Source organism: Patella vulgata, chromosome 3 (assembly GCF_932274485.2).
Source record: "Patella vulgata chromosome 3, xgPatVulg1.2, whole genome shotgun sequence".
Taxonomy (NCBI): domain Eukaryota; kingdom Metazoa; phylum Mollusca; class Gastropoda; family Patellidae; genus Patella; species Patella vulgata.
The window spans coordinates 55,554,388-55,581,201 of NC_065881.2; the positions used below are offsets into that span (position 1 = coordinate 55,554,388).

At 35.7% G+C, this 26,814-nt stretch overlaps 2 protein-coding genes across 2 annotated transcripts; one reads left to right on the forward strand and one right to left on the reverse strand.

Moving 5' to 3' along the window:
• The first annotated feature begins 4,362 nt into the window (after positions 1-4,362).
• LOC126815624 (uncharacterized) lies at positions 4,363-13,760 on the forward strand. The gene is made up of 8 exons (XM_056099765.1): positions 4,363-4,517; positions 7,844-7,912; positions 8,426-8,548; positions 9,734-9,823; positions 10,173-10,283; positions 10,867-10,977; positions 11,512-11,629; positions 13,516-13,760. The coding sequence occupies exons 2-8, from the start codon at positions 7,876-7,878 to the stop codon at positions 13,640-13,642; spliced, it is 717 nt and encodes a 238-aa protein (XP_055955740.1). The 5' UTR covers positions 4,363-4,517; positions 7,844-7,875; the 3' UTR covers positions 13,643-13,760.
• A 385-nt stretch (positions 13,761-14,145) lies between these two features.
• Positions 14,146-26,006, reverse strand: LOC126815623 (translin-associated factor X-interacting protein 1). The gene is made up of 15 exons (XM_050541353.2): positions 25,710-26,006; positions 24,284-24,398; positions 23,680-23,925; positions 23,253-23,387; positions 22,431-22,500; positions 20,814-21,090; positions 20,119-20,230; positions 19,738-19,799; positions 19,109-19,198; positions 18,441-18,603; positions 16,810-16,938; positions 16,129-16,299; positions 15,081-15,323; positions 14,755-14,861; positions 14,146-14,645 (listed from the first exon to the last, which is right to left on the reverse strand). Exons 1-15 carry the CDS (start codon positions 25,754-25,756, stop codon positions 14,447-14,449), a joined length of 2,166 nt encoding a protein of 721 aa, XP_050397310.1. The 5' UTR covers positions 25,757-26,006; the 3' UTR covers positions 14,146-14,446.
• Between the last annotated feature and the right edge of the window lie 808 nt (positions 26,007-26,814).

Consider the following 26,814-nt stretch of genomic DNA (forward strand, 5'->3'; position numbering starts at 1 on the left):
ACTGTCTGGCAGAGGTCATTCATGATTCCTGTAGTGGTACCGAACAACTCCAAAGCTGTTTTAGGTGGTACAGATTTCAGCTAATCGAGCCTAACTGCGGTCTGGAAATTAGAAAACTCTTGTCAGGGATACTCTACCACTACAAATGTCTGACAATTACATAGCTCTGTCAGGGGTAACCCACCACTAGAAATGTCTGTTAGAGTGTTTTTGTAACACCTGAAGATGTACGGTATACTGCTAATCTAGCCTAGTTGAGGGGCACGGCATTTTGAGCGTGGAATACCACACCCACCACCAGAAACCCGGCAGACTCACATTCGGATGATACCAGATATACATGCATTGATACCATATAGGAGACAATTGGTACACTTTTCAGCAAGGTTAACCCCCTTGGCTCCGGCTCTATACGCATAGGCAATGGAAATTTTCGTCAAATGTTGACAACGGTCCCAGACACTCCGTACGTTGAAGACATCTACTACATGAAGATCTGACCAGTTGTAGCGGTAGGTCGCGTCTTTGGTCATACGAGCGGCTTTTGACCCTATGACTTTAGACATTTGATTAACCAATCAGCGTTGATGTTTCTAGTAGGTTACCCACAGTTCCATGCAACTCACGCCAAAAACTCGCAATAACAGACCGTTTCATTGGCTAATCCCTCACATCAATAGGAACGCGGGTTATATAACAACTCTTCTAGGTCAGATCCTAGTGTAGTAAAGACAAGTAAAACGAAATTTTGAACTATAAAAAGCGAAAAACGAAATAGGATCTGTGTTTTAATCAGATTGGGATGTAAAATTTATGAAACTTATTTTTTTTGTTTTTTTTTGGGGGGGGGGGGGGGTGGGGGGGGGGGGTCTTTTAGTGAATCATTGATGATTTTATTGTTTATAGTAAAACTGATGGATAATCATTGGAAATAGAAAAATACAATCAAAATGTAAACTCAAATAAGAAGTAGTATTAATTGGTCGATATTTATTTTGCACAAACGTCGACAGTGGTATAACTAGAAATCTTATTTCTTTTTTTTTTGTTTCATTTAGTGAATTTCATACTAACTTTGGTTCAATGATTGGATGATTGTATGGTGTATAGTAAAACTGATGGATAATCATTAGAAATACAAAAATACATCTAAAATTTAAACTCAAATCAGAAGTAGTATTAATTTTTGGATGGTTTTTGTTTTGTTACATTGTAACAAATGAAAACAATCCAGTTCACGTCTTTTTGGGAAATAAATCCATTATTTTTGTAGGCGATGTGTGTATGAAACTGCTTGTATAAGTTTGCTATTTTACTCTCATTCAAAGCAATCTGAGTAATTGTCAGAATGTCACTTACGAAACAACCTGGATAGGTTATCAGCAACGACAAATCGGGTTGTCAAAGACAAATAGTACCATAGTAACTTATTCCATTAAACCATGACTTTGTTTTAGGGAGTATTCAAATGTCATCTGTCAGTAGGAAAAAGGATACTACCAATGAGATAACAGATGTGAAAACGGACATTGTCTCTGAATCAAATAATAACGAGTATGACACAAGTTACGTCAAGCCCATTTCTTCTGAAGAAACTTCAGGTATAGTATTTTGATATATGCCATGTCTGTAAGTATATTTGAAAACGTAGTAAAGGGGAATAAGCAAGTTGAAATGGTAAATATACAGTAATTTTACAATTTTACATTCGGAATGTAGGCCTACATAAGTTTCTGTTTGGTGGTTCAGTGAGTATGGCGCTAGCTCATTAACCAGGGTGTCCCAGGTTCAGCGTTGTTTCCCCCTTGTTAGTGATGCTGGACGTTTGGATGGGACGAAAAACCCGCCTACACTTTGGTGTTGCATTCTTGACAATTTGGGCACAAATTTCTGCATTGCACACTACATGACCTATACCTGTCATCATTATCCCGGCTGGTGCAGAAAGATATTAAGCCCCACTTCTTTTCACCCCAAACCGATAATGGAAATAGAATACATGGTATAAATGTACTTCAGAGTCGATTATTAATTATTATTCAGTTATTCACATTCTGACAGAATAAGTTCTATGGAATCATTGAATTTGCCCATCTTTATAAACCGATTTGGTCTGCAGAAAGCAGGGCGTTAAACCGATATTGGTTTCTTTTCTGTTCGCTTCACACCGCCATTTCATAGCATATTGTATTTTTATTTATATGAGTGGAATGCGAGGGATCGAATCTAGCCAGGACAGCGCATTCCCTTTTGCTGAATCCCTATTTTCAAGGGATCTTGCACTACCAGTTTGCACACGGGACCTTGGTATTCTATCCCACCCTAACGACTATAGGCCACACTTTCATGGCCAGCCCCGCAGTCAAGTGATAACAAGGTTTTACAAATCGAGGAACATCTTCTCGGTCAACACTGGGACATTCTGGTTTTGAGTCTTGCTAAAAGCCATATTGGTCCAAAAATAATTAAAATCGATCGAATCCTAACATGTCATATTGCTTTTTTTATATTGATTTCATGCTGCCATCTTTTTTGTTGTTCCTGAAGAATAATTCATTTCTATCCATATATACCGATATGATTTGCTTTAATAACGGAAATTTGTACCTAAATAACACATTCAAAAACGAAAAATGACAATTGGCCTTCTAGTTGAATTACTTAGGTATTTTTTAAATTTTTTAATTAAAAAATCTAGCTTCCTGTGAAATGCCAGCCTGCCAAGGACTAGGCAAAGAGATATGTACAGATGCAAATTATAAGAAATTTGTAGTAGAGAACTGCTGTATAACTTGCGGTGAGTAAAGTTTTTAATACTAATTCACAACTTCAAACAAAATTTCAACAATACCTATTGCTTCTTTGATTGGCATTTAGTAATATTAACACAATGTACAATTTTATGGATACACAATTACTGAGTTTAATACTAAGTAACGTTTCGACGAGAATACTCTCGTCTTTATCAAGCAAATGCAGAAACGCTGATATGAATCACCATAATTAAAATCTATAAACCTGTAACGGGAAATCTCTTTGATCTTCCCAGACTTTTCTATGCCCGGAATAAGTTGCAATCTCAAAGCTGGAGCGGCTTTGAATATATCAAGGGGAATTTGTTTTGTTTTTTCTTAGTTTTTGCTTTCCGAAAGAAAACATGAGGCGAGGTTATTCTTACAACGTGTACATGTTATTATTTTCATCATGTATGTATTTTCATTGGGATGGGCAATTCTAGCCGTTGCCACAATTTCATGCTTTTTGCATACAAAGCAATTTTAGCTGGCGAATTAGTAACCGTTGGGTGGACCTACAATGTAATTATGAGAGAGAGAAATGGGGTTCAACGTCAACTCGATACAAACTGGGCCATTTCAGGACTGGGTCCTTCGCTGTGGGAGGAAGCCGCGGGAGCCGGAGAAAAACCACTAGTTTGGACAGGCGATCCTACTTCTATTCAAGTACGAACGGGGAATCAAAATCACGCCTCTTGACTCAATTACAGACCTTATGCGCACGCGTTAAACCGTTGCCACCCCCACCTCAATTTAAGACTTATAGATGCATTATCTAAAAGCTAAATCTACTTAATGCTGATATTTCGTTTGGTTATCTAAATCATTAATTAGACATTTATTCACGTGCCAAGTCCATAATCAACCCTCTTGACCATTGGGTGGTTTTGATATTCAGCGGATTTCAACAGAATTAACAGTAGTTAATAATTAAATTAAAAAGTCGATAATCGAGACTTTGTTTAATATCGTAACAACGGTATCAATGCCAATCGAGACTACATTGTCCTTCCAACGGTCATAACTCCACTCAGAATGAAGTAATTTGACTGCAATTTTCAACAAATTACCTTTTCATTATCTATTTTTAAACTATTATGACGACTGTCAACTCTTTACCTAAATCTTACATAATACGTCTTTAAGTAATGGTCACCGTGCATTAACCGAAGTCCTATAGACCCAGTATTTTTTAAGTTTTGGTCATTGGACTGTAAGCGAACAGCTTCACTTTAATATAGCAAATTAAATCAACACCATATTCAGTATGACTTTCTTTTGTTGAGGAAATTCCTAGCACGGTGAAGAGATGCTTGGTAGTTTATCATACAACAAATCTGGTTATTACTCGTCTGTTGATCCAATATCGCTTTGTAGCCTGAAATATATCGAAGACCTAAATTTAATAATTTGTCAGGTTATTTTACATACTGCACGCAACGATCCATCTACTTCATACTTCGAGAATACATCACTGCCCTAAATGTCGTTCATTTAAAACGCTCACGTGATCATTTTGAAGCGGGACTTGTCGACTGGCCTACTGCTTTGTACACCCGAAGCACGTGGTTTATGTAAACAAATGTCAAGTTAGCAAAATGTCGACTTCTGCCACTCCGGTAACAGCGATATATAATATGTGCTAGTGGGAAATATTGCAATACAGTCTTTACCATTGTAAACTGTTTTTACAGTTTCAATCTGTTTATCTTTCAAAACAAGGTTAGATACTCTAAATTTGTCTCCGCAAACAAAACCGCTTCTGTGAAATTATCTTTCATGGGCGCCGCCATATTGAATAACTAGTGGACTATTTCGTGATTCCGCTCTGATCAGTTTGACATCTTTCATACACACAACGGCTAAATAATAATATTTAATTTCATTCAATATGAAAATAGAAGAGAAATAAATACTTCTAAAAATTTCTAAAAGCATACTCAGTGTTTTCGACAATCAGGTTAGGGCCTGTCCTCAGGAAGAGCTAGCTGTAGACCGCAGCCTTAGTTTGAGATGGTTATTTTAAACTCATGTGAGTTATGGGTCTAGGCTAGACAAATAATCTGAATAAAACCATGGAAGATAATCCCAGTGAATAAGTCGTTAGTTTTTAATCCTAAATTCTTAGTTCTGTGTTCGTCACTTGACACTTCACTTCGCGACCTGAAAATTACAGGGTTCTAACTAATATTTTAAGAAAGTCTTTTGCTGACTGTGCACATCCTTATAATTGAATATTTCATGTTAATGATTGGGATTTTCAGTCGTCCTGAGTACTTGACAAGTGTCTATGCCTTTTTGTGTTTTCATCAAACTGTAGTACCATATTGTATCTTTAACTATTTATTGGGTTCACATACACACATTGTATAGACAACATATCTAATGCACTCAAATAATGAGTGACGGATTTAAACATAAAAAGGGTTATGCTTTGTTAAACATCGTAGCACCACGGGTCTTTTGTCAGACGTGGAAAGCGGGCCCCCAATTCCTGTCGCCACATCCTACGTATGACTCATGCATCTTTTCTTACTACATATCTTAGTAGCCTTGTCTTCGTCTAGTATTTTCAATTGGTTTCCTTTTCACGTTGTGTATTCTCTTCTTCTTATCAGTCAAGTAGTTAAGACGTTTGTCTTCTCAGTAGTTAAGACAGTTGTCTTACCAGGAATAACAGTGCAACAGTTCATTTCTACATTTTATATAAAGCACTGAGTTGCGTAGATTACAAGCATAGTAGATTACATTAGCATACTTAAAATTAACATCTTTATCTCAACCCCAACTCCTGTAAAAATCTATCCAGCATGGCTAGACTCCGGAAACGGCTACATCATATGGTCTAGGAATTCAGAAGGTACTCTGTCCGGAACCCAAGGATATCTAAACTTAAAGGCTTGCCTGGTTCTCTTTTATAAGACCCATATGGTTATCATGCATAGACCAGGCTATTCATGACACTGAATCTGTGCAATTACTGATATGACTGGATGGTAAGCCAAATGATACAATAGGAAGTTTCCCAATCACGTGTTAAACATGATAATTCTGATTCCCACGGAAACCAGATATGTTTACCAAATTATAACTTTGTTATGTCAACCATTCACTCATTTTGAATTAAGTGCATATGAGACAATATGATTTCTATACAATGTGTGAATCTAATAATTAACAAAATATATTAATATTACAATGCTACTAATTTAAAATGCAAAAATTCTACCAATCTTGCTACAACATAGCTGGTTCCGTTGGAATCAGAATATCATGTGTAACACGAACCCGAATGTCAATATTACCTGCAACAGGTAAATTTCAACGTTAGCAATTTCCGCCATTCTCCGTGGGTAGTCGTAACTTTCCGTAAATGTGACGTCATTTTAATCCTTCTGCTGATATTAAAGTCTATAATTATTTCTATGTGCAGAAGGACTAAAATGACGTCACGGATTGCTTATTGACGGAAAGTTCCGACTACCGAGGGAGAACGGCGGAAATTACTAATGTTGAAATTTACCTGTTGCAGGTAATATTGACGTTCGGGCTCGGGTTATACTTATGGAAAGGATATGTTGACATAATTACTTGCATTATTTAAAAAAAAAATTGATGCTTTTCCGGTGACCTTTAAGTCATAACCTAAGCAAATCTGTTAAAAAGCCCAAACCATCCATTTAAGATTCAGATATCATTGGGTTCCGGAGAGATTACCATCTGAGTTCCTAGACCATATGATGTAGCAATTTCCATCAGCAGACTCGCCTCTGGGTGGAATGGGATTGAGAGAATGACTTTATTGTAATCTATTATGCATTGTACCATATGTACCCAGTTTGACATAAAAATTTAGAACTGAACTTTTGCATTGTTATTCCTGGTGAGACAAACGTCTTAACTAATGAAAAGACAAACCAAACGTCTTAACGACATAGTAAGAAGAAAATACACAACATGAAAACGAATCTAAGAAGAGAATTGCAAATACTAGACGATCAGTAAGGCTATTAAGATATGTAGTAAGATTAGAGTGAATGGGTCATACGTAGGATGTGTCGATCGGATTTGCATCGAATTCTGCCCCACAAGTCTCTAAAAAAGAAAATGTGCAGGAATCACATGCTTGGGTGGGGTTTTCAGAACCAGAGACTTTTGCCAGGGATTACCATTCATTTCAAACAATTACACCGTCTGTATGAAATAAAGCCAATTTAATTCACAAATAAACATAATACAAGCTTACGATGTTATGGTCAACAGACTCAATTTTTGTTTTAATTTCAAAGGAAGCTAAAATTTTGTTTTAAATTCATTGGAAGCCAAATTTAATTTTTGTTTAAATTCCAAGGAAAGCCAAAAAAAAGAAGTGATTAAACAATCGACAATATGTTATTTCATTGTTTAAATACATAAAATAACTGAATATCTACTGATATTTTCAAAGTTAGTTGTCGCCCTATTTCCTTTAACTTTTAACAGAAAGCCGCACAGTTTTATGCGATAATGGCCATGATGGGTTTAAATGGACACTTTTGAAATCTGTTGATGTTATGTATAAGAATCATTGGAAATGAAGTCCAGATATTATTTTAAAATAATGCTGGGTCAGGAAGACCTCAGAAAGAAACCCTCGATAGAAAAACCTCGGCCTATAGGCCTCATCTGTCATCTCGGGTTCTTTCTTCGGGTCTTTTCTTCCCGAGCATAACCTCTGATTCGTGCTTTATTCATTACTTAATTAGCCCAAATGCGCGTAGCCCTTTTCATTCGTAATGCGGTATATACAGTCAATATATTATTAACAAGAATCAAAAGCGATCGGATACGAATCGAGCCGAATTAAATTTATTCCGAATCCACTACGATCCGAATAAACGTTAAAAAAAATTTGTATGGAATTGTAAATAGTCTATAACGTAAAGTAATAGGAAATATCGCTTTAAAAAAATTATAAATATTTTATATCGTAAAGCACTATAAAATCTCACTTTAAACAAGCCCCCACCCCCACTAATCTATTATTTTTGTTATTTCTATATTTCAAGCCGCCTTTCTTAACAATGGCGTGGTGACGACAATGGCGATTCCAGAAACCACCGTCGGTGCAGATAAAGGTATGTATTGAGCGAGGATCTAGAGAGAGTGACAAAAGTGATAGCCCCCCGAACTCCTATTTCGGGTTATTGTAACTTTTTATAGTGCACCCTTCATTTGCTATGTGTCATATTCTAACGCCTTTCAGAATTCCCTTGTCAGTGGTGCAGGAAGGAGGCCCTGACAAGGACAGCTGTCAAGTCGATTGGATGGGACGAAAAACCGAGGTCTCGTGTATACATTGGCGTGCACATAAAAGATCCCTTCGCAGTTAAATTCGATATAAGAGTAGGCCATAGTGCCGCTGCTCGGGCACAAATTCTCTCAAAGCACACTGTATGGCGTATGCCCGTCTTCATTAGCCCTGTCGGAGCAGAATAGTAGGGCGTTAAACCCCATTTCATTTCGCTGTAGATGACATTTTAGACTGTTTCGGCCAAATACAGCCATATATCCCAGCACCAACCATATTTAGTCACATTCTTTAAAACATCTAGATAAACCCAGTATTACTGGTTAATAATGTTTTCCAGCACCAGTGGTTTGTGCGGATAAATCTCCAAGTTGTGCTGCTTTAGGATTAGATATATGTACCAATCCGCTTTACCATGCGTATGTGGTCGCTAGCTGTGCAGGTCATTGTAAACTTTGTGAAGGTAAGTATATAGATCTTTATAAATTGTCCAAACCAGGGCCCGCGACAAGGGGTGTGTGGGGGAGGAAGGGGGGTCTGTCAGCCCGGCTCGAAAATCTTTGAAAGATACGTGGTCTTTTTGGCGTATACCTGAAGTATCTGGAGATAACTGTGCTAAAATTTCTAAAGGAAAAAATACAGTATTCTATAGTTTTGTTTGTATTGTTTTCTGTAGTACATTCTACAGTTATCTTTTTTGTCTTTAATCAAGTTTTGTGAACAGACTGCACAGTTGTCCCACTGTCTTCAGTTACTTGTTAATATTAACTTTTATGAAGTTGTTATATACATGTACATTGAATTTAAATATATATTTAGAATTCAGTCATTTATGAACAAACAGCATTTTCTTGGATTAACGTTAACCAGTCCATTAGCTAATGGATAATGGTATTGACTTCCTAGCAACAGAAATTTAACGGACCGTTAACAAACGACACATTAGCAAAGCTCCGTTAGAGTTTAACAGACCGTTAAAATAACTTAGTTTTGAGCAACCGGCCCCTGGACAAGTATCCCAACTGCCCCCACTCCCATCCCATGGGCCCTAGCTCAAACCATCACCATATTGACGACTGTATTAATAATAGCGAGTGTCTTGGGGACATGACCCATCCTTAACACGCCAGTTGACATTACTCTTGTACAGTCATAGTATGCTAAAACAAAAATAAACTAAATCGAATCTGTAGAGTTTTTGTGGGTTTCAGCGACAAATGAAATAATTTTTCACAAAGGTTGTTACGCGTCGGTGCATTTCGATAGACTGTTTCTTTGCGACGAATCGAACTATCCCAAGTTTGGAAAAAATAATGTAAAAACCTCTGACCCATTGAACATTTACAAGGTTTGGCTATTAACACCGCAAAACTGTGGTGCGTAATCCTTAATTCTCAGAGATTCTGATCTCTAAAGTGTTCACAAGGTTTCCTAAGACAGTTTTAAAATAATCTGGAAAAAAATCCAATAAAACAACTGACATTAGAGCTTTAATAAAATTATTAATTACCTTTTCACCGAGTAGCTTATTGAAAACTGATCCCCAACTTGCCTTGTACCAATGGACAATGACCAAATAGTCCAGGGATAATCATTTTGTTTAATTTTATTTCTAATCATTACTCGGTGTTCTCAAATTTGTTTACAGGGGGTATTACGGTAGCAACAACAGTAAATCCCAAGACAACATCATTGGTCCCAACAACTAAAATTATTACTGCACACGCAACAGCAGCAGGTAGGTTGAGGAATAGTAAATTACTAAAGCGCACCAAAGTAATAACATAATATTATAAGAGTCGTAAAATTACACCAAGCCACCCCAGGTGGTTCGTAAATATGTCCAAGTCAAACGACGTACCATTTAGTGCTGATTTTAATTATGTAATTAAGAACATCCTTGCATATAAACAATGGAATGGCATATACGGAATAGATAGAAAACTTACTTGTTTTACCTCAGACGTACAAAGATGGCGGCGTGAATCAATAAAAATTAGATTTCAGTTAAAATAGATTATTTTCTTTACTGTCTTGCTTCCACTTTTAATTGTTCGCTCTCATTAAACTTATTTTTATTTTTTCAGCAGCTTGTGTTGATACCATACCAAACTGTGAATTCTACAGTATCAATGATTGTGGCAGCTATCCACAATGGGCAAAAAGCAACTGTCAAAGATATTGTAATCTATGTCCAAGTATGCTTGTTTCTTTAACTAATGTTTTCTGTGAAAATTCTTTAATAAAGCTGCTAATTAACACTCCTTTCAGGGGTCGAACGGGAGGTGCAGGTTGAATTTGAACAAGAATATACTCGGGAACGCCACGGCCATGACCAAATTCTACCTTACCATAGTAACCATAGAAAATAATGTATGCTATTCTCAGAATGTCTGAATCTATGGGATTTTTTTATATTCTTTAACTAGATTTATTCAAAATAAAGGAAATAATGATTGTGACTCATGAATTAAATGTCGTACTATATGTTTTGTTTTTCTCATTGTTAAACTGAAAATATATCTTGAAGTATATCACCCATGTGCCTTTTGTTGAAATTCATTTTAGAGATCTGTGAGGATAAGATAGCTAATTGTGCTCAGTATGGTTCATATGTCTGTACCAACTATAAAGACTACGCAACAAAAAATCTGCCGGATAATAGAAGTTCGTTACAGGATTTTATTTTTTTTATTTTTTTTTTTTGCTCACATTCCCGAATTGTGTATTTACATGTACTATGCCCACCACATATTAAAGGGGATTTGTTTTTATCAATAGGTTGTGTCGATAAACTAACTAATTGTGATAATTTCGATGCAAGTGTATGTGTCACCCCAAATTATGCCCAGTGGGCTAAAGAAAACTGTGCCAGAAAATGCAACATGTGTGGTAAGTTCCTGACCACGACCTATGACAATTTCTCAAATAAAGGTGTACGAAGAAAGGTTATTAGAAGATTGTCTGAATTTTTTGAGAAATGGGGTTTAACGTCCACTACGCTTGTGCGTAGAGGTCTTTAACAGTGGGATGAAACCGGAGAAAACCCACGAGGTTGGAAGGCAACACTACTCCTTGTCACGTACAACCGGGGATCGCAACCACATATACTTCTAAAGAGGGACGTTATCGAAATTCAGAGTTGCGCAACAATCTTTTTATAGATTTTCTACCCCGTCACCGAAACTTTTTCAAGGCCTACTCATCATCGAATTCCAATTGTCATGGGTATTTTTACGTACGGGTTGACCTCAGTTTTTTGTCCCATTTTCATAATAGCTGAAGTTGAGTAGTGCAATTATTTTGGCAAAGAAAGATAAATGAATTAGTTTTTGGACTCTTGAACAACCCGTAACATAGTCTTTCACTTAATTCTTCCCGGTATCTAACACACTGCTTACATTTGCCTTTTTTTATAATTTAAAGATAAAGGCTGCTACTATAACGGTACATTGTTTGAAGAGGGGGCTCAGATTCAAGATGGTTGTAAATTTGTTTGCATCTGTCACGATGGAAATACTGGTCGGTACGGATGCACATCATTGTAAGTATCGTTATAAAAAGTTTCAACATCCATTAACGAGAGCATAGCTAACTATGCAATATACGTCCACCCACACATTCCTGCTTTGATTGATATGGTACTTTTTAAAATGAAGACAATGAAATATGAAATGGCTGCAATGAATGTAATATGACAAGAGGCAAAGAAGGCTAGGCGTTGGGTTTGTTTTGCCAAATTTACAGACAAAATATTTAAAAAAAAGTGGGTTTGACACCGCCCCAGGAGGTGGGGTATGCACCAAAATAAATAGTTGTTGTCTTTACGGTATAAGGAATTGCAGAATTGCAGCCTGTAGACGATAAATGCAACCATTGGGTGTGGCTCTACCCCCGGGGGTTGGATATGGAACAATATAAATAAGTACCACCCTGATATTGAAATAACTAATATGCTGAATTTGAACAAAATCTGTTAATTATTGCAAGCTGTAGAGTATTGCACGGGACATGCACCAAAATAAATAGTTGCTATCCTTACAGTATAAGGAATAAATATCCAAGATGATCCATTTAGAATTTCAGCCTGTAGACAAAAACCACAAAAAATGGAGGTAGTTCTGCCCCTGGGGGTTGGACATGGATCAAAATAAATAGGTACAATCATATGCTGGATCATTCCGAATTGGATCCAAATCTGTTAATAATTGAGACCTGTGTATTATTTACAGACAAATTATCAACAAAACGTGGGGGGGATGCACCAACATCAATAATTGCCATCCTTAGGGTATAAGGAATTAGCATAACAAGTTCCAAGATAATCCATTCAGAATTGTGGCCTTCGGGCACTAAACGCAAAAATTGACACTGCTCCTGGGGGGGGGGGGGGATGCACCAAAATCAATAGTTGCCGTGCTATAAGGAATACATATGCCAAGTTCCAAGCTAATTCATTCAGAATTGGGGCCTGTATACGATCAACACAAAAATTGGTCGTGGCTCTGCCCCTTGGGGTCGGAACATGCAGTTGTTGTCTTTAGGCTATAACGAATACATACACCAAGTTGCAAGACGATCCATTAAGAATCGTCGCCAGCAGGCGACACACAAATAAACAAATGGGCGTGGCTCTGCCCCTGGGGGTCGGGCAATCACCAAAAAACAAAAGGGGTCATCCTTAGGGTATAAGGAATAGGTATGTAAAGTTTCAAAAGGATCTGTTAAGAATTGTGGCCTGTAGTCGAAACACAAGGCAGACAAAAATAGGGCGTGGCTGTCCCAGGGGTTCGGGCATGCACCAAAAATAATAGAGGATCAATTAAGAACTGCGGCCTGTAGGCAACACACAACACGAAAATGGGCGTGGCTCTTACCCTGGGGGTTGGGCATGCACCACAAAAAATAGGGATGCCCCTTAGGGTATCAGGTATAAGTATGGAAAGTTTCAAGATGATCAGTTAAAAATTGCGGCCTCTAGGCGACACACAGATAAACAAAAAGATGGGCGTGGCTCTGCCCCTGGGGGTTGGGCATGCACCAAAAACAATAATGATAATCCTTAGGGTATAAGGAATAAGTATGCAAGTTTGAAGTAGATTCGTTAAGAAATTTGATTTGTAGACAAGAAAATCAATAGGGATCATCCTTAGGTTATAAGGATTAAGTACGAGCGTATGTAAAGTTTCAAGACGATCATTTAAGAATAGCGACCTGTAAGGAACACACACAGGGGCGACGCAATATACGTCCAGATTATATGTAAAAATATAAAATGTGGGCCTATTTATATTTTCTAAAATACATAATATGTCAAAATAGCAAAGGTATTTTAAATGGTCATATATTTTTCTTTTCAATTGACCTTCGATGTTCATTTCATTCACGGTGATTCTAATGAAGTGTGTATTTTTATGTGTTTTATTTCAGGTGCTTCGAATATACCTTACCATCAGAATGTACACTTCTACCACCTAAACCTGGTAAATGCTGCAAAACCCCAAGCTGTCCTGCTAACATACATCTGAATACTACCGGTGGAAACTTAATAGGATAATTATTAGCAAGAGGACAAGATAACATTTCATTGGACACTACTTTTTTTATTATTGTACTTGTTTGGGCTAATTAACATTTGATTTTTTAAAAGAATTATTCTGTAATACAAGTGTTTTGCGAATTAACTTTTGATATTTTAAAAGAATTATTCTGTAATACAGGTGTTTGCCTTTTATCTGCATTGCACTAACTTGTCATTTGGAGTGAGGAATGCTCCGTTATATTTCAAACTTTAATGGACGTGTAATGCCATTCCTGATATTCTATACAGTTAAGACATGCATGTGCCAACGAATTAGCGGTATTATGATTTCTCTGGCTTAAAGATTTTTCTAAATTCTCTCAAAATATAGTTTTACGAAATATTATGCAGAATAGCTTGTAACATTTAAACAACATAATTATCTGATGTCTTGAATAAATTTATTTCACAACTATACTTATTAAATTAAAGGCTATGATATTGAAATAATCGTTCAAGCATACATTATCCATAAATATAAATAAAATAATTCTATGTAAGACATAGTTGGACGGTTGGACCTCCAATACCATGTGGTTGCAAAACACTTTTTTTTTTCAGTTTACAAAAATATCACAGTTTATTTCATGAATCTTAATTTAACACATAATCAATTAATGATACATTAAACAATGACGTGTTACAACGATATAAAAACCTTCATGTTTTTTATAGAATGTACAATTAAAAATATCTTGCAAAAAGTATGATTTATCTTATACATACATCATAGCAATTCATGTTTGCAGGCCGCTGTAATATATAAAGTTACTAATGCAATTATTGTTTTCTTCCTACACGATATATATTTGCATTTTGTAATCGGTCAATAATTTTAGTTGGTTCAAGAGGGTGGCTATCATAAAGTTTTTCTGTTGTTGTTTGGAAAACAAATGCTAATACAGACTCTAGTAGTTCAGCATGCATTTCCATATCTGCTTGTAATATAGCACGTTTCAAATCTTCAACCGGAATTAAACTGAAAATAAAGTGATCTTAGCTTTAACAATATTAGTGTCAAATTGAGAACATATCAGATCTCGAATATCAAAAATATTATTTTTCAGTGTAATTCAAAGAACTCTTACCTCACATCCCCTAAATTTTCTTTAATTTCATTCACAAATTCTAGCTTTTGTTGTCGGCACCATTTTCTTATTTCTTCTAAGAATGGACCAGTTTTCCCTTCATCATCCTGAAAAATGATTCAGTAATTTTCAAAAATAATTACATGTATTTTCCAAATAACAATGACCAATCCAATCAAGAAGGGTGGTACACTGGTAATCTAATACCACAATTAATTTTTTTATACTTCATTAAATTCACATAGAGTTTTCTGAAACCTGTAATCACTTTCTGAACAAGACAACAGTAAATCAATAGTCATAATATACATAGTCATAACATTTACCTCTGTAAAAAGGTTTTTATATTCTAAATTAGCTGTATCATTAGCATCTAGTTCAGTTTCTGCAGCTTTAAGTAAAATTGTCAGGGCATCTTCATCTACTCCAACCAAAAATTCTTTTAATCCCTCTTTAAAGTCATCTTTACTTAAAGTTCCCTGGTTTCCATTTTCCATGTCTTGTTTTAATAGGTGAGTCATCAGTTGATGTACTACTTGTAGCTGCCGGTGATAAACTTCTTCGTCCATCTAAGACAATTATCACAAAGATTAAAGAAAATAATAAAACCGTAACTTGTCTAAACTTCTCCAGAACACTTAGAATCTGGGGCTCTAGACGAGTATCGGTTATCATACCATGACAAAGAAGTATTAAAGGAAAAAAGTTCATAAATATGTTCAGCATCATTATGATTAAAGAGGCATTATTTGAAGTTCTCGCTATAATGGTTATAAAATAGAAAATGAAAAGGGAATATGTTGAAAATTTTAAATTACTTCACTCTTAGTCGACTTGCTGTCGTTACAAGAACAGTGTCGATTATCCATTTTTACGTTAAATCATTAACCGCAAATCATAATTAAATCTGTTGAAAATCTAGATGCATTTTAAAATGTATTATATTAACCACGGTTGAGATTATGGGAAATGCTACATCAACTTGTGAATTTGAAACAATGAACGAATATGGACTCTTTATGGATTGTGAAACATGCCAATCTAATTAAAATTAAATTGTTTAAGTGACATTAGATCTTTATTTCTGGGCTAATGATGATGGGCAGTGATATATCAGGGAAATGTTGTCTGCACAGCTACGCTATGGCCTACCATTATAACTTATTTCAATTGTCAAGGCAGTTTTTACGTGTACTTGACCTGGGTTTTTTTCATTCCATCTGAACAAGACACCACTGAAAACAGCAAATTACACTCCCAAAAATTCCTAAGGAACTTTCTAAGTTGAGTCCTTCTGGGTAAGAAGCCAGCATGTCACACACTGAGCCACCATGGCTGCCATATTTCATTCAAAGATGCTCAATTTATATTTACCTCTCCGGTTAAAACTCTTAAAAACAAACCAATATTTTCATCATGTGTATATCTCTGACAAGCATCATGAAGATTGTAGGCCCATTCTGTCACCATTTGATCCAGAGAAAATCTACGTTTAAGATAGTTCTGTAGGAAATCAGCCATATTGTCTCTTATGCCATCAGTTTTCTTTAATAGGAGAGAAAAAAACATTCAAGCTTGCTTGCAAAATAATCAGACAATTTCTGAAGAGGTTACATTTTCAGAAAAATTTTACAGTTAATTTTGATAATATCAAAATCTAATGAAAGTGGACTCAAAGCATGCAATATTAGAAGGAGCATATATAATATGTTGTTTGTTACAAGAACACTTAACAGGAAGTCACAGATTTCAATTAACAGAAAATCACAGATTTCAGATTTTACAGCTAGGTAATTAAAACTGTGTTTACAAAGTATAAAAATTAAAGACCAAATGTAAAGAAACATTCCAAATACTGGATAGCCTCAGTGATTGTTTCAACTCAAGGTGATTAGTAGATTTTATTAACACGGTTAAGAAACTCATTCACAGATTTCGATTTTTTGCAAATAAGTATCACAGAGCTTCCTACAGTTGACTAGAATAAATATTTCTAAGAGTAACCCACTTGATTCACTAAATTATATCCGGGTTGACTCCTTTAAAAGTATTTACCTCTGCATCATTTGCTGCTTTTTCTCTCCAAATATCCCGAATCAACAGTGCACAGTCCCTTTTACCTAGGCGTCTGTTTCTAACGGAACCTTCATATTTTAAATAAATAGGGACATCGTCTCCTGTGCCCTGTAACACAAATATTATTAAAAAAAAGTTGGTACATTTATAATAAAAAAATAAAAAAAATAATAAATTTGTACATATAAATTTTCCATACTCCAGTTATTCCATAAAACTTATTCTGTCAAAATGGGGATAACTGAATAATAATTGACACTGAAATATTGGTAGTTGATTTGTAGGATTTTCAATATTGCTACAAAACAGGTTTACAATTTCAAAATTTTTCTTGTAAGAGAGAGAAATGGGGTATAACATCCACTCAACAACTGGGTCATTTCAGGACCAACACATGGTCCAATTTTATTTCAAGAGAGAAAACCCACGAGGTTGGACAGGCGACCCTACAACCGGGGAATAGATACCATGTCAGTTGACTCATTGACAAATCAAATAATACAACGCGCATGCACTAACCATTCGGCCACCCAAGCCCCCTTTTCTTGTCAGACATTTTTACCAAAAATAAAGGGGCATAAAATAGCACTGGAATAATTTTTCAGTGAGCAAGTTGATTTGTCTCAAGCATTTATTTTTATAATCCGACAAGACAATAATACCACTGTAGCCTATACATTTTCTTCTGCATTTTTCTCCTGTCATATTATTGAGGATTTATGTAATTTTTAGCCACTTTCTTCTAGAAATTCTTATGACACATGGATGTGGGAACTCAAATAGAGAATGAACAACAATAGACTGCTTCTCGTCATTGATAAGATTCACACATAAGAATTAACTTTTATTATTCTATCCAGGCATTCATCATTAAATTATTAACAAAACACTCAGTATAATCCTATTGACAGCTATGTATACAACTCTGTGCTTCTATACTTGTGCAATTTCCTGTACAGGCCATAAAATTTTATAGTTACATGTTGGGGGTTGGGTCATCGAAAGGTTAACAAATGCACATTGGATCATAAGGTCTGTCATGGTATCGATTACCGCCTTGTCACGTAGGGTCGCTTGTCAACGGTCTTCAAGTGTCCTCAGGTTTCTTCCCACTTCTAAAGAGCCCTATGTGCAAGCGAAATTATTGAAATAAAAATGAACCATATCTCAAAATGACTTGGTTTGCATTGAGTGGACGTAACACCCCCTTTTTCTCTCTCGTAGCCATGTTTGAATATGGGGTTTTGAAAAATATGCTAGTTTTATGGTGTGTAAATTAACCGATGGGTCCCCAAAACATGTTTAACTCAAGCGGTCATGACCGGAATATATGGCCAAGCTGGAACCCATGAGTTGACATCTATTATAGGGAATCGAAGCTTCTGGTGACCTAATTCTGGCCCAAATAAAAATGTCCTATGATTAACCTCAGTTCTTTATCTTATCTGAATGGTTATATGCTTTCCCTTGCCAGGCCTGCCATTTCCATCACTGACAAGGGGAAACCAACACTGGAATAGAATCTGAGACCTTCTGGTTACCACACTCAACAATCCACCAATGTTACCCGCTATGCGTTTAAAGTAAAATCCTAAACAAATGCAACTTACCCGGCCTTCAAAATGATCAGCACCGTTAGATTCTACTATTCCACCTTGTCCCATTTCATTGAGTAATACTTCTAGCATTTCAGCACTTCTCTTTCCATCAGATAAATCCTTCCATTTATTTACACCACCATTAATATATTCTGCACATCTATCCCATTCTGGTCTAAATACAGATTTAAAACATAATATTAATATGCAATGGTAATGACATTAATATAATTCAGTGTTGTGTAGATAAGTCATACAAAAATATTTGCAAAATTTAATATACTGATTTGTTTTTTTCTTTAAAGTTTTATTATTCCTTTGAGAATCAGAAGCATAACTAAATTAATCTCATGAGTAAAATTTCCGCATTCCACCTCACATCTTTAACAAAGCTCTTGTAAGTCTCAACTTTATCACTATATATGATTTCTGATTCTGAATACTCCAACCTTTGCTAATCAATACGACCAGCTAATAAATGTTAAACACTTCACCCCACTAAGAAAATCAGATTTATTATCATAAATTTGTATCTTTAAGAAAACACTCATTCAGTTAGACTAACAGAGCAATGGAAGTGTCTAAAACTATTCAATCAAAACCTGTGAAGCAAAACCTTTTGGCTCACTATTATTAACACCATAAATGATATTGGAGAATATCATTTTCATTTAAATTACCTTGGTGTTGCACTCCTCTTCAGTGTTTCTAGTTCAACATAAAATTCATCTCTTTGTTGTGTGACTTGTTTTTGTACATCTAGTAAAGCTCTGGAGAAGAAATAAACAGTGTCTCAATATTTAAAGACACCTTCTTGCGTACAAACTGGGTGATTTGATGATATATTTGGACTTAAAAAACATCCCTGATTGGCGGGTTGCCGGTTAGGGAAACCCTTACATATTTGTCCTGTATGCGCTTTAGGGGTGTTTTTCAGGGAATCCAGTATTTTTCTAGTATGATTGGATGTTTCTACTTTCCATATATATGAAAATTGCCATACTTTTATTGGATAACCACCCGATATATACCTTTGTGGGAAAGTATCTTTAAGAGTATATTAGATTTGATTCAAGGCTTTGTCAAAAAAGAATGTAGAACAAAATGCTTTACTAATAACAGACTAAACAATTAATGTTTAATAAAATAAAAGTTTTTAAAAATTAAAGTGAATTCTGTAAAAGACAACCATCCTATCATGAACAAATTATTTTTCAAAAAACACAAATTATGTAAATTAACCATATCAGCATCCATGAACACAATTTTAAATACACTTTTAATTGGAGAAAAACTGTGAATAACTTACTCGTGCTCAGCTTTCAATTGTAAGAAATCTTTTTCCTTTATTAAGGTCTGTTCTTCTATATTCTAACATGCACAAAATAAATTATAACAGAAAAATTCAATAATTACTGCAGCCATGCATCTTGGATTTCTGAAGGTGCATTTTTTTGGGTCAATCAAATGACCTTGTCATCAATTAATCACTGAGATCAGCCATCTTCAATAAGGATGCTTTGACATGCAAAACAGATGACTCAATCCTCTGTGACATGCAAAACAGTTGACTCAATCCTCCGTGACCAGGAGTTTGAAGAAACTATAAGGTGTCTAATAATTCATGATAATCATTAAAAAAATAAAATATGCATCCAACATTATATTAAACTGAAATTAGCCTACTTACTTTAAATTTAGCTTCCAATGCTTCATAATCTCTTCTTGGAATGACATCACCATAGTTAGCTATCATTTCATTCAATCTTTGTGTAGCTCCTTTTTCATCTTCACGAGCTTTCCTATAAAAATTAATTTAAGCTGCTTTTAAAAAAAATGAAATAGGATTGCGAATAAAGCGCCACAGAGCAGTCAGACTGACTGAATGTTCAGCGCTATAGAAAAGGATTATTAGATTTAGAATATTAGAATAACACCCACACATATGGTATAATATCAATTTCATTAATTGGAATGTGCAAAAGGCTCTTTAGTAGGGAGAGGAAACTAAAAAATATCCACAAAGTTAGGCCTTTGGTTCCAGACCATATTATGTACAACTGTAGGATAGAACTTAGGGTGGCTTGTTTTGCCCCACAATATACAGAAAGACTGCTAGGATTATGCAGATTGCCAAAACACATTATCTGTACTTACAACTATAGGAATTATGCTTGGGATCTTTCATGTGAACTAATAAATTGTATGGTATTTGTGGTGTATTTTGTACTACCAGTATTCAAATGATAAGACACCCTTTCCTTTTACAAATTTATTATGCTTGATAAGGCACAGCAGAAATCACTTATTCTCTAAAGAGAAATTAACCAAGATTTAAATTATCCACTAGAGTATAGCATGTCATTCAGCATTAATGGTACAAACCTTAATGCTATTTTTAATGTGACTGGATCTTCTTGTGCCTCTTCAATTTCCTGCATATTTTGTTTAGACATCATATAATCTTCTTGTTGATATCTTAAATCATTGATATCAGATATCAGAAGCTTACGTGCATCACATTCATCTCGATATTTACGATATTCCTCAGCTAATTTCTCTTTTAGTCTGGCAATTTGTTCTTGTAAATCTCCCTCTTCATTTTTCATGGCAGAAATTTGTTGGAACAGAGCTCGATTCTGTGCTTTAAGGTCTGTTATCTCTGTGAAAATAGCGAAAATAACATCAAAAGAAACAAAAGGAAATAATTCCAACAATATAAAAGACCGCATAAAGTAAATGCATAATAAAATTAGTATGTGCTCGAGGGTCTTGTATTTTGATATACCACAAGAAAATTCTGGTTAATAATATTCAAACTTAAAGGGACCATCCTGATTTTAACAGAGTCTCTGAAATAAAAGTCTGTGAACGTATGAAATTTAAACGCCAAAATATAGAGAAATGGTGCATTTTACCTTGTCTTATAATTTCAGATCAAATATTGAATCGTTTAGACGTGAGCGTCAAAACCCCTTATCCAGACACGTAACCCTTTTAAGATTTCAGGTCAATTTTTTCATTGAGTTCTGATAGTCTATTGCCGTTCCTTTAGAGGTCTATACAGTGCATGACCCACATGCTGTACTTTACAACGAAAGGTTAATTTCACCCACATATTGTTTTTATAAAATAAAAGTCTAGTTTTATCCAGACACCCTATAATACAGCTAGGAACATAGGGCTTCGTTTCAAGATGAAGATTGACAGGTTTAATTTGTTTGAAAATGTATCACGTATATTGACTTACTTGCTCGGCACTAATGTAAAAGATTTTAAGGGCTTTTAACACAAAATTGAGCAGTTTCTCCAAAATATAATCGAAATTGGCCCTTTAATGGAGATATCTCCAGTCAAAGTCACCAACTGCCTAAAACAATCAAAATTTTCCTAAACATTTTTGACATCACAGAGATCAAGTTTATTAGAAGTGTTTTAAAGTGTACGCTTCATTATACAAACTGAGTCATAACCATGACAGTTGCTGTTACTACTTTGACATTGGTATGCCAGTACCTTGGCACCTTTCCCCATCAAAGTTTATGTAAATGAAATGGGTTTAACGTCCTACTGTTCTGCTCTGAACTAGGCTAATGAATACAGGCATACACCATACAGTGTGCTATGAGGGAAATTTTGTCCGCACAGCAGCACTACGGCCTACTCTTAAACTGTCAAGAGATCTTTTACATGCACACCAATGTGTACACGGGACCTCAGTTTTTCGTCCCACCCGAACGACTAGACTGCTGTCCTTGTCAGGACTTCCGTCCTGCATGACTGACAAGGGGGAACCACGCTGGAAAATCTGGATGAACTTTCTCGACCAATGCAGGGGATCGAATACTCAAACTCCAGGCTAGCGAGTAAGCGTCTTACCCACTTAGCCACCGTGACCCCTCAAAGTTTATGTACTTTTTCACTTCATATCGCAGACAACACACTAGCTTCGAGTACATACCACCTTATTTATAACAAGAAATTGAATTAAAGACAATTTACCTTTCTTTTCCTCTTCTCTGAGTACCATGATTTTCTGATCACACTGTTCTGAGACTGTAACTAACATTTGCTGGAGATAAAAATTATCCTTCAGTATTATTAATCAATAAATAAATTACAGTGTACTATGAGGAAAATTTTGCCTGTTAGGCCCTTTGTATTGCTCTGGGAGCCACGTTGGCTCAGTGAGTAAGGCATTTGCTTGCTAACCTGGAGATCTCTAGTTCTATTCCGGTGTTGGCTAAGAATGTTCATCGGGATTTTGCGGGTGGTTCCTCCTTGTCATTGGGGAAGGACAAAGGGCCTGGCAAGAGATAATGTATAGTCGTTGAGATGGGATAAAATACTCAGGTACTGTGTACATGTTGCTGTGAAAATAAAAGATCATTTGGTAGTTGGAAATTGATATAAGAATAGGTGCCGCTGCCCGGACAAAATTTCCCTCATACATAGCAGAGCAGTAGGACTTGAAAACGAATTTCATTTTATTTTGGCTCCCAAAGGATATGAATGATAAAGCAAATGATTAACAGAACTAACTGCTTCTATTTGAAATCGTCCAACCTCCTGGGTTTTCTCCGGGTCCTCCGGTTTACTCCCACTGCTAAAGACCCCTACGCGCAAGCCAATTATTGAAATAAAATTAAACCATGTTAGTCCCGAAATGACCTAGTTTGTGCCGAAATGACCTAGTTTGTGTCGAGTGGAACCACATCTCTCTCTCTCTCTCTTGCTCTCTCTTGCTCGCCCTCTCTCTCGCTCTCTCTCTCTGAAATCGCTAATAACACAGAATAATACAAAACTCTTGCTTTTTATTCATACCTTGAGTGGTTCCATATCTCGCAATTGTTGCCTTTGATGAGCTAGCATCATTTCATATTCATTTTTTACTGTCGACAATAATGGCTTGTATGTTTTAAAATCTTCAATTAAATACTCAAAAACCTCTCTATGAGCCTGAAATAAAGAAATAATATAAAAATAAACAAACATATTCTATCACAGGTTTACATATGAGTCCAACAAGTAAATATTATAGAATATTAAGTTTTGTGTTTAGAAAAATCTTCACAATATTTATTTTACAATTTGTAAATTTACTGGTTTGGTTTCAATTCTATGGATTTTTATTAAAACAGAATAATTCTTAAAATTACTAAAAGCAATGGCAAAGTATTGTAAGACAGCGAAAAGGGCTACACCAAAAATGTACAATTATGAGCAAACTGATGAATTAAACCATATTAACCTGTAGTCTCAGTTCACTTGGTGCTAAATCAGTCACGCCTAAAGCTCTTAATTCCTTCTTTAAAAAATTCTCCAGCTGTTCTAGGAATCTTGGTTTAGGTATCATCTGTGGTTTGCCCATTTCTTCATCATTAACTAGTACCAAACTCTTGTTCTTAGATAACATGGCTGATGTTGAGGTAAATCCTTGACCACTCGCATGGGCTGGCCATGTGTCAATTTCCCCAGCCTGGGTATCTACATATGGCTTGAGAATAAGTAAAACAGACATAAGTTTATCCATAAAAAATAAAACAATTGTAAAAATGGATATGTCAATAATAGTAATAGCAGTATCCATCTCATAGTCATAGATAATAATTTGTTTTGTACCGTAAAATGATCTAAAATATTTGCTTCTTTTCTAAATTCCTTTTGGATGAACTAGGATATTTTGAGTTTATGATGTAAACTTATTTACCCTTTTATTTGACCATAAACAAATTTTTGGACCAATAGCTTACGGTTATATCAGAGCATAACAAACTTATTTACCCTTTTATCTGACCGTAAACAAATTTTTGGACCAATAGCTTACGGTTATATCAGAGCATAACAAAACTCACTTTCAATGATTTTGGTGGTGGAAGTGGGTGGTGTAATTGATTTAATTTATACATAGGTCCACTCAAACCTTCGAGCCTATGACCAAGTCTTGGTGAAATTCTGCTTATTTTCCCCCTGCAAGGAAAGACAAATCTGTTAATACCAACCATGATGTTCAGTTGTAGATTCAATGACAATATTACTCAATTTAATTAGATGTAATAACATGAATAAACATATACATGAATCACCCATTCCAAAAAAAGGGCGTGTCACTGTTGCATTGTGGGAGATCGGTGAGCAAACATACTCGTAGGCCGCCATTACTTTGCATTGAATTTCTCTGACCAAATTTTGAAAAACGCGGATTTTACGTTAATTTTAGTGATGGGGGATATTTCATATGATGTGATAGAGACACTGATGGTTGATGCACGTAAAGAATACCTCAGAAAGCACATTCTGAAGTATACAGATCGCAAACAGGTAAAATGAAAACTCCAAAACAAACAGCTGTCAAAACTTAACATTCCTTCCTATCAATCAGCTGATCGCTGTCACTTTTAGCAGGTCAATACTCAAACTGTGAGTGTACAGTGTTGCATAGAAATAAATAGCACAGGGTACATTAAGAATGCTTAATAAAAAAACATGTTTATTATGTTCAGTTTTATTCATTTATATATTTTAAAATTAATTACTTTTATTACTCTTGTTGTTTAAGTTTAAAGTTTTGACAGCTGTTTGTTTTGAAGTTTTAATTTTACCTTTTTGCGATCTGTATACTTCAAAATGTGCTTTCTGAGGTATTCTTTACGTGCATCAACCATCTGTGTCTCTATCACATCATATGAAATATCTCCCATCACCACAATTAACGTAAAATCGGCGTTGTAATGGCGGCCTTCGAGTATGTTTGCTCACCGATCTCCCACAATGCAACAGCGACATGCCCTTTTTTTGGAATGGGTGATTCATGTATTTGTGTAGTTCATTTGGTTGTCTGCTAAATCAGTCCGCTCTAGTCTCATCATGTCATTGCATCAGGTTCCTTATAACTTATCAGCATGATGCTGTCTGTCATGTAGTAATACCAGTAGCATGATGATTGTATCATTTCATTCGTTTATAAAATTAAATCACTGTGTGAGTGTGACAGATTCATGTTCTTGAGCTCAGACATTGATTTATTATTATTATTTTAAAAATCAAAACATACACTACAAACATCATTTATTCTTTCTAATATCGTAAAATTCAGATAAGAATAAATTTCTGCCAGCCACTGACTCACTTGACTGGTATTACTGGCATTTTTCGTTTCTGTTTATGTCGAGTGTAAATTAAATTTACAGTGTAATTTTGTAAAAAAATGAATGAATTGAATGACACGTATTATCTATGATGACACTGAGACAGATCTACAAGACTTTTGTTTTTACTTACGCTGAAAGAGGCGGTAATGGCGCAACTGCCAACCTTGTGTCGCTCATTTTTGCTGTTTTTAATAATGCATCAACACGTTAAAATTCCATAAATCAATGCACAATTCGTGCTTTCTCCCAAATTAACCTGGACAACTCAATAAAAATTAATATTTTCCGCCATCTTGTATTTACCATAGCAACCTTGAATTTACGACATTGAGAAATACTTCTATTAGAAGAGATTGATAATCAATATTTATTAATTTTATATAGTTTACATCATTTTCATGTAATTTTACCCATTTGCTTAGTATCATTCACAGCCATCAAGCCATAATAATTAAATATCTATTTTTGTTTTATCCACCCGACCAATTTTGGGTAACTAAATGTCATTCGGCTCCAGTCCAAATTTATATCAACCATGGCTTGCCACTGACTCTGCCCTTAGATTGGCAAAAACAGTCGGATATTTCTTTATGCCTTTATAGATGGTGACGAGAAATAGAATGAGTACTGCCACTTAATCTGTTTCACAGAGGTATCGCAAAAGCCATACGTGTATAAGATGACAATCTGATTAAAACATAGATCCTATCTCGTTTCGTTTTTTATAGTTCAACATTTCGTTTTACTTGTCTTATAATACACTAGGATCCGGAAGAGTTGTTATATAACCCGCGCTCTGGATGATGTGAAGGATTAGCCAATGAACCGGTCTGTTTTTGACGTGAGGTGCACGGAACTGTGGGCAATCCACTAGAAACATTAACGCTAGCTGATTGGTTAATCAAATGTCTGACGCCATAGGGTCAAAAGTCGCGGTGCGTAAGGCGCTGGCTCGCTAGTCTGGAAGATGCATGTTCGATCCCTGTATTAGCCGAGAAAGTTCATCGGGATTTTCCTACGTGGCTTCCCCTTGTCAGCAGGACAGAGGGCCTGACAAGGACAGTTGGCTAGTCATTCGGATGGGACGAAAATCCGAGGTCCCGTGTACACATTGACGTGCACGTGGAATTCGATATAAGAGTAGGCCATAGGGCAAGCTGCCCAGGCAAAATTTCCCCTCATAGCTCACTGTATGGCATATGCCCGTCTTCATTAGCCCAGTCGGAGCAGAACAG